We start from the raw sequence: 9,077 nt of genomic DNA, 5'->3' as shown, positions 1-9,077 counted from the left end.
TAATCCTGCTGGCTGGGGATTGAACCAGCAACCTTCTGGTCATAAACTGACTTTGTGTGACGTTCAGGCTGGACGTGAGACGTGAAAATGTTTTTGTCACAGACGCCTGTGATGATGACAGTTTGTGTATTTGGGCTCAGTGACCTGCAGGTGTGGTTCTGCACCATCGACTCACAATCAGCTGCTGGAGTTAATGAGCCTCAGCAGCAGCTGATTCTGTTAGTGGCCAAAAACAACTACAAGCCCCTGTTTCGCCACCAACCTGAAGCTGTTCACAGATCAGATCTCTGATTAGCAGAGATGGCGTTCATCACACCTTGGCTGGAGCAGCAGGTGTCCTTGGTGGAGACGACGTCGTGTGGTTCTGGTCCTACAGGCCGGATCCCTCGTTTCTCTCTGAGGTTCTTCTGTTAAAAGGTTTTCTGGATAGTTTCACTCTGTCAAGGGTCTAAAGGAACGTGGTGTCACATGTACAGAACACAGGAACGTGGTGTCACATGTACAGAACACAGGAACGTGGTGTCACATGTACAGAATGTAAAGCCACGAGAGGCAAATTCTGATTTGTACAAATCTATACAAATAAAATTTGATTTGATTTGACCTGAAAAACAAACACACACACACACACACACACACACACACACACACACACACACACACACACACAGACACACACACACACACACACACACACACACACACACACACACACACACAGACACACACTCCCTGCATGCCCCCCACCTTCTCTCTCTCTCTGTCTCTCTCTCTCTCCTCTCTCTCTCTCTCTCTCTCTCTGTCTCTCTCTCTCTCTCTCTCTCCCTCCTCTCTCTCTCTCTCTCTCTCTCTCTCTCTCTGTCTCTCTCTCTCTCTCTGTCTCTCTCTCTCTCTCTGTCTCTCTCTCTCTCTCTCTCTCGTCCTGCTGACATTTCGGCTCATATATAAATCCGATGTCAGACGGTCGGAGCCACAAGATTCCTGCAGTGCAACACTGAAGTACTGTAACCTGTCTGCCTGCCTGCCTGTCGTACTGATCCAGGGACCTGTCTGACCTCTCAGCATCATGTTCACCAGGTATGTCCATCTGTTCACACTGTAAAACAACAACATGAAAAAAGATTGAAATCAAAACATTTTCATCTGATGCTGCCTTGTTTTCACAGTGATGTGTGTGTGTGTGTGTGTGTGTGTGTGTGTGTGTGTGTGTGTGTGTGTGTGTGTGTGTGTGTGTGTCTGCGTGTGTGTGTGTGTCTGTGTGTGTGTCTGTGTGTGTGTGTGTGTGTGTGTGTGTGTGTGTGTCTGTGTGTGTGTGTGTGTGTGTGTGTGTGTGTGTGTCTGTGTGTGTGTGTGTGTGTGTAGTTGTCCATTTGATTCAGTCAGGTCAAAGGTCAAAGGTCAGCAGACTTCAGTGCAACCTGTATTTAATTAATATGAAAGCAGTGTGTTAAATGTAGTAATATGAACTTATGCGGCGCTATGGTCGAGGTTTATGATTGGGTCAGAGGTCAGAGGTCAGAGGTCAGAGGTCAGAGGTTAGGGGTCAGAGGTCAGAGGTAGTTTAGGGTTTCGGGGGTCGGTTGGCTTATCTCTGTCATATGAAAGTGTTTTTATGTGAAATTTATCCTAAAGAAAAAACAAACTTAAATTGATGTAATCAGACTTGTGACATCAGACATGAGTCATCATGTTCTGACGGTTCATTGGCTGAAACACAGATGTTAAATCAGCTGTGTTCATTGGGGATGTGGGGGAGGACACTTCTGATTTTTAATTAAACTGTTGAACGAATCAGATTAAATTGATCCAAATCAATAAAATGTGTGATCAGAAACATGATTGTTTGTTTTCTGGTTTGATGAAGCCGTTCGTGTTCAGTGTGATGTGCTGTTGGCGTGCTGTTGGCGTGCTGTTGGCGTGCTGTTGGCGCCCTCTGCAGGCTGCTGGCCTCGTTACATCCTGATCATTTATTCAATCATATAATCACATTATTAAATTATTCATTGTAAAATTGACAGTTTGATGGAAAAATGAAATTCTTTTCTGTTCTGAGGAGTTTTGGATGTGTTGTGATGATCAGCTGTAACAGGTGGAGGTTTGAGGTTTGGACAGCAGAGTCGTGTTCAGGTGGAACAGTACGACGTTCCTGTGAGAACATTAAGGTTCTCAGACTTTGTTTGTTGCAGGAATGTTGTTCTTCTGTTCTCCGTGTTTGTCCTGCTGGTGGAGGGAGACCTCGACTCCAACGGTGAGAATCAAACTCATCTGATCAATATTTTCTGTTCTGATTGATGAACGGTGAGTCGGGTGATGTCACAGTTTGATTGACGAGTCGTGATCCTCTGGTGTTTGCAGATGCTGGAATACAACAAGTCATGTCAACAGGTAGGGTTAGGACACGGACTTCAACGTGTTTGTCTGTCTTGTTACCTGTCTCTCTCTCTCTGTCTCACTTGTCTGTCCTTTTATCTGTCTCTCTCTCTCTGTCTCACTTGTCTGTCCTTTTATCTGTCTCTCTCTCTCTTTCTCTCTCTCTCTCTCTCTGTCTGTCTCACTTGTCTGTCCTTTGACCTGTCTCTCTCTCTCTCTCTCTCTGTGTCTAACTTGTCTGTCCTTTGACCTGTCTCTCTCTCTCTCTCTCTCTCTCTCTCTCTGTCTCACTTGTCTGTCCTTTTATCTGTCTCTCTCTCTCTCTCTCTCTCTCTCTGTGTCTAACTTGTCTGTCCTTTGACCTGTCTCTCTCTCTCTCTCTCTCTCTCTCTCTCTCTGTCTCACCTGTCGTTCAGATAAGGACTCCACCTCTGATGAAGCCCCCACAGGTGAGTCACGACTGTGAATATCATTAATAATCTGAGCAATTAGTTTTCTATATCAGTCAAACAATCAATAAATGAGCTGTTGTGTCCTGTATTGATTTGTTTTGATACGTTTAACAAAAACACTTGTTTTATAAGCGAATGCTTTACTGTGAAACTGTCAGTTCACTTCCTGTTTAATGATGTTCTGATTGAATTGTGTTTGTGTTGTTGTTGTTGTTGTTGTTGTTGTTGTTGTTGTTGTTGTCTCAGAGAGTATGAATGCCATCTCTCCTGATCAGCCTGGTAAGACTTCACACGTGAAACTAACATCTGTAAACCTTTTACTCATCATTTCAGATTTATATTCAATAACACAGAACATTCATACCAATAATGATTCAATAACACCGTGTCTTTGATCAATAATGATTCAATAACACCGTGTCTTTGATCAATAATGATTCAATAACACCGTGTCTTTGATCAATAATGATTCAATAACACACCGTGTCTTTGATCAATAATGATTCAATAACACACCGTGTCTTTGATCAATAATGATTCAATAACACCGTGTGTTTGATCAATCAGTGTTATTGAACAGCAGACATGTTGACTGTGTTACTGATTGAACACAATGTTCTTATAAACAACAAACAACCAGGAACCTGATTATTGATTTGTTGTCACGTGTCAATCAATAAAATGATTTGTGATTAACTTTTTTTTTTTTAATTTATTTGGAAAAAACAAGACATGAACATTAAAGAAAGTAAATTACAAAACTCACTCTGATGAACATTTACAACTTTGATGTAAACATATTTTCATAATTATTTTTTCTGTTATAAAATTAAAAATATATAAAATTAAAATAATTAATTAAAATATCAAATTAACAAACATGGTTTCAGAGAAACAACAGATTAAAGTGATAGTTCACCCAAAAATAACGTCCCTCAGTGTCTCTTCCTCCTCTGATGTGAGGATGATGAAGATGATGATGAAGATGATGATGAAGATGATGATGAAGATGATGATGATGAAGATGATGAAGATGATGATGATGAAGATGATGAAGATGATGAAGATGATAAAACTCCTGGAGCTTCAGCTGAAACCTGCAGATTAAATGCAGAACAGCTGAAGAGAACAGTTTGAAACGTAAAAGAACGCAGAACGTCTCCGTGCTGCTCGTCTGATCCAACTGTCTGTCAGCCACAACATTTTAACGTCACAGACTCGACCAAACGACACGAGACACACGAGATCTCGACACCTTCACGTCTGTTTACATGCTGCCTGGAAGAGACTCAGACTCGGAGAGAGATCAGATCTGTGACTCGTCAGACGCTCAGTCGACTTCACAAACTTTCAACAAAGAAGAAAAGTCCGAGGACTTCGACAGAACAGGAACAGACACTGTGACTCGTTTAAGACGTTCTGCGTTCTTTTACGTTTCAAACTGTTCTCTTCAGCTGTTCTGCATTTTATCTGCAGGTTTCAGCTGAAGCTCCAGGAGTTTTATCATCTTCATCATCTTCATCATCCTCACATCATCATCTTCATCAAGAGGAAGAGACACTGAGGGACGTTCAGTTCTGGGTGAACTATCACTTTAATATGAATTTAATATTAATCAATAATCTGTGTTCAATTGCAGATGAATCTGTGTATAACGGAGGAGGAGCTGCAGGTGAGAACATGATGAAGAAGAAGCAGATGATGATGATGATGATGATCTGTTCATGTGTTCACCTGCCAGCAGCTCTGAGACCATGATAATCACAGTGATTGATAATCAGTAATAATTGACAAATTGTGATCAGCTGAATGATGATTGATGTGTTGATGTGTTTCAGATGTCAGTAGCTCCAGTTCAGAGGCAGCTGACGGTGAGACAGCAGATATTGATCCGTTCATAGAAGAAGAATCACACCTTTATTCTCCTACGTTCTTTAATTCAGTTAATTTCAATTTGTTGTGTCTGTAGCTCCAGCAGCCAATCAGGTGACAGCACCTGGTAGGTCCTGTTTCCTACATCTACCTCTTTAGCCATTTTGTGACCAATGTTGACAACCAATGTTGATTGATTGATTGATTGATTGATTGATTGATTGATTGATTGATTTCAGAACCTGCTGCAGCTGCTGTAAACAGTGTGGAGGAAGAAGACGGTGAGATTATTGTTCCACCATGAATACGACTCTGTACCTCAGGATGTGACATCACAGACACGATGACAAACGCTGATCACTTCTTTACTGTTATTCTGTCAATATTCAATAGATGAACTTCCAAACATTTTAATGTTACTAAAAATAATATGAAGAATGATTGATTGCCTGTGTTCCTCGTGACTTCATTATGTATTCAACCCGGAACCAGCAGAACATTAAGGACCCACACAGAACCACCAGGACTATGTTTACTTAACTGACATACAGGGGCTAACAGGAGCTAACAGGAGCTAACAGGGGCTAACAGGAGCTGACAGGAGCTAACAGGAGCTAACAGGAGCTAACAGGGGCTAACAGGGGCTGACAGGAGCTAACAGGAGCTAAAAGTAGCTGACAGGAGCTAACAGGAGCTGACAGGAGCTAACAGGAGCTGACAGGAGCTAACAGGGGCTAAAAGTAGCTGACAGGAGCTAACAGGAGCAAACAGGAGCAAACAGGAGCTAACAGGAGCTAAAAGTAGCTGACAGGAGCTAACAGGAGCTGACAGGAGCTAACAGGGGCTGACAGGAGCTAACAGGAGCTAAAAGTAGCTGACAGGAGCTAACAGGAGCAAACAGGAGCAAACAGGAGCTAACAGGAGCTAACAGGGGCTAACAGGAGCTAACAGGAGCTGACAGGGGCTAAAAGTAGCTAAAAGTAGCTAACAGGAGCTAACAGGAGCTAACAGGAGCTAACAGGGGCTAACAGGAGCTAACAGGAGCTAACAGGGGCTAAAAGTAGCTAAAAGTAGCTAACAGGAGCTAACAGGAGCTAACAGGAGCTGACAGGGGCGAACAGGAGCTGAAAGGAGCTAACAGGAGCTAACAGGAGCTGACAGGAGCTAACAGGGGCTAAAAGTAGCTAAAAGTAGCTAACAGGAGCTAACAGGAGCTAACAGGAGCTGACAGGAGCTAACAGGAGCTAACAGGAGCTGACAGGGGCTAAAAGTAGCTAAAAGTAGCTAACAGGAGCTAACAGGGGCTAACAGGAGCTGACAGGGGCTAACAGGAGCTAACAGGAGCTAACAGGGGCTAACAGGAGCTGACAGGAGCTGACAGGGGCTAACAGGAGCTAACAGGAGCTAACAGGGGCTAACAGGGGCTGACAGGAGCTAAAAGTAGCTGACAGGAGCTAACAGGAGCTGACAGGAGCTAACAGGAGCTAAAAGTAGCTGACAGGAGCTAACAGGAGCTGACAGGAGCTAACAGGGGCTAAAAGGAGCTAACAGGGGCTGACAGGAGCTGACAGGAGCTAATAGGAGCTGACAGGAGCTAACAGGGGCTAACAGGGGCTAAAAGGAGCTAACAGGAGCTGACAGGAGCTAACAGGGGCTAAAAGGAGCTAACAGGGGCTAAAAGGAGCTAACAGGAGCTAACGGGGCTAACAGAGGCCAAAAGTAGCTAACATTAGCTACTTTTAGCCCCTGTTAGCTCATGTTAGCTACTTTTAGCCCCTGTTAGCTCCTTTTAGCTACTTTTAGCCAACAGGAGCTAACAGGAGCTGACAGGAGCTGACAGGAGCTGACAGGGGCTGAAAGGAGCTAACAGGAGCTAACAGGGGCTAAAAGGAGCTAACAGGAGCTAACAGGGGCTAAAAGGAGCTAAAAGGAGCTAACAGGAGCTAACAGGGGCTAAAAGGAGCTAACAGGCTACTTCTAGTAGCAGCTGTGGAGTTTGCTAGCTTAAGAGGAAGGGGGGATGTAACATCACCACTGAGAAAAATAATAACGGATGAGAACATAATAAAATAAACAACTGATGTCCACTAAGGTGTCAGAATTTTTATATAATATATGAATTTATTGGTCCTGATCTTCAGTTATTGATTTCATTCGTTTTTTGTTTTTTTTTTATGTTAAACTCTTTTGTTTGTTTTTTCAGAAGACAGAAGCTCCGACTCCGAGGAAGGAGGGAAGAAAAAGTTCAGCTCTCGCTCAGCCAAACTTCAAAGCCACGCCCTCCCACCACAACCCCCTGCCCACATTCTCCAAAGCCCCGCCCTCCTCCCCCAGAGCCCCGCCCTCCCCCCTCAACCAATCATTCCTCAGCCGAAAGCTCTGGTGAGGAACCGAACATCCAAGAGACGATCCAGGACCAACCGCCGTCAGATATAAGACAGCAACGGACACACACTGTAACACACACACTGTAACACACACTGTAACACACACACACTGTAACACACACTGTAACACACACACACTGTAACACACACTGTAACACACACACTGTAACACACACACACTGTAACACACACTGTAACACACACACTGTAACACACACACACTGTAACACACACTGTAACACACACACTGTAACACACACTGTAACACACACACTGTAACACACACACTGTAACACACACTGTAACACACACACACTGTAACACACACACACTGTAACACACACACTGTAACACACACACTGTAACACACACACACTGTAACACACACACACTGTAACACACACTGTAACACACACACTGTAACACACACTGTAACACACACACTGTAACACACATGTATGTAGATATAAAAACATCTATCGCACACAGACACAAGACACACATGAACACACTCATATAAACACAGCAGGTTCAAAAACAAACTAAACTACACACACTGGTCAGTTGACTGATCATCTGATTAATTGTGATTGATCGTCTGATTGGCTGTATGTTTGTGTTTGTAAACTCCTCTAACAGAACAGAATCGATCACATGTTCAGGAGATAAAAGTCGTTTTATTATGAAACAAATAAACTCAAATGTTTTGACTCAAAGACTCGTTTTATTTTTCACTCACTTTGTTCTCAGTCATGAAAATTAGTCCGTAACTTAATTTCATTCATTCATTCATTTTCTGTAACCGTTTATTCCGTAAGGGTCGCAGGGGGCGGAGTCTATCCCAGCTGACACTGGGTGAGAGGCGGGTTCACCCTGGACAAGTTTCCAGTTCATCACAGGACTGACACACAGAGACAGACGACCACTGACACTCACACCTACAGACAATTTAGAGTCACCAGTTAACCTGCATGCATGTCTGTTGTCTGTGGGAGGAAGCTGGAGAACCGGAGAGAACCCACGCAGACACGGGGAGAACATGCACACAGAAAGGCCCTGATCCAGCTGGAGGATCAAACTCAGGCGGCAGCGCCGACCACTGAACCACCGTGACGCCAGCGTCATTTCAGTTTATGTTTATTATTTGTGTCCCCTGTCAAGGAAACTTTGGCCCCCAGTATTTGTACGAGGCCCCTGATATATAAGTTTATAACACAGTGACACTGACGCATTTCAATAGACGCTCTCAGTCACGATCACATTTCCCAGCATTCCTCCCTCACATATTTCAGTTCCTTGTTCCTCGTTGGGCGGCGCTGAACACGCCACTGTACGTAAACATGAAAGTATGAACGAGTGACGACTCATGAATTCATTCATGTAGAACTTCATGATATGTCAGGAATGAACAAGTTATTGATGGTGATCTCCTTCAGTCTTAAAGCGACAGTAAAACAAACTATCACAGCAGTATCCGTCTTTAACACTGATCAATAACATGTAGGATTAATTGATTAATGGTATCACATGTAACTATTTGTTGTTTGTGCAGAAATGATAGATACACATTTATACTAATACTCATTTTAATTTTATTTACTGGTCAAAAGCCCTAATAAACATTTGATGTGTGTGTGTGTGTGTGTGTGTGTGTGTGTGTGTGTGTGTGTGAGTGTGTGTGTGTGTGAGTGTGTGTGTGTGTGTGTGAGTGTGTGTGTGTGTGTGAGTGTGTGTGTGTGAGTGAGTGTAGGTGTGTGTGTGTGTGTGTGTGTGTGTGTGTGTGTGTGTGTGTGTGAGTGTGTGTGTGTGTGTGAGTGTGTGTATTTCCTTGTATGAGACAGTTTCTGGGAAATCCCATCAACTCACTGATCAGGAAACTTCTTCTTTTGTGGTTCCTCCCCAAAACAAACACATCAGTTCATCCACCTATCAATGATCAGGTCAGTGTGTGATTGTTATTGATTATTGATTGCAGTGAGGCCAGAGTGTGTAGATG

The 9,077-nt window shown here is 43.4% G+C and overlaps 1 protein-coding gene across 1 annotated transcript; it reads left to right on the top strand.

Annotated features, from left to right (window-relative positions):
- The first annotated feature begins 300 nt into the window (after positions 1 to 300).
- Positions 301 to 7,203, top strand: LOC146313705 (uncharacterized). The gene is made up of 10 exons (XM_084738401.1): positions 301 to 376; positions 2,081 to 2,248; positions 2,356 to 2,385; positions 2,787 to 2,819; positions 3,069 to 3,101; positions 4,462 to 4,494; positions 4,661 to 4,693; positions 4,792 to 4,821; positions 4,934 to 4,975; positions 6,898 to 7,203. Exons 1-10 carry the CDS (start codon positions 301 to 303, stop codon positions 7,128 to 7,130), a joined length of 711 nt encoding a protein of 236 aa, XP_084594527.1. The 3' UTR covers positions 7,131 to 7,203.
- Positions 7,204 to 9,077: the final 1,874 nt, after the last annotated feature.

Source organism: Lutjanus erythropterus, chromosome 16 (genome assembly GCF_056507025.1).
Source record: "Lutjanus erythropterus isolate fLutEry1 chromosome 16, fLutEry1.hap2, whole genome shotgun sequence".
Taxonomy (NCBI): Eukaryota; Metazoa; Chordata; class Actinopteri; order Lutjaniformes; family Lutjanidae; genus Lutjanus; species Lutjanus erythropterus.
This window is presented reverse-complemented; position numbering and strand designations above follow the sequence as displayed.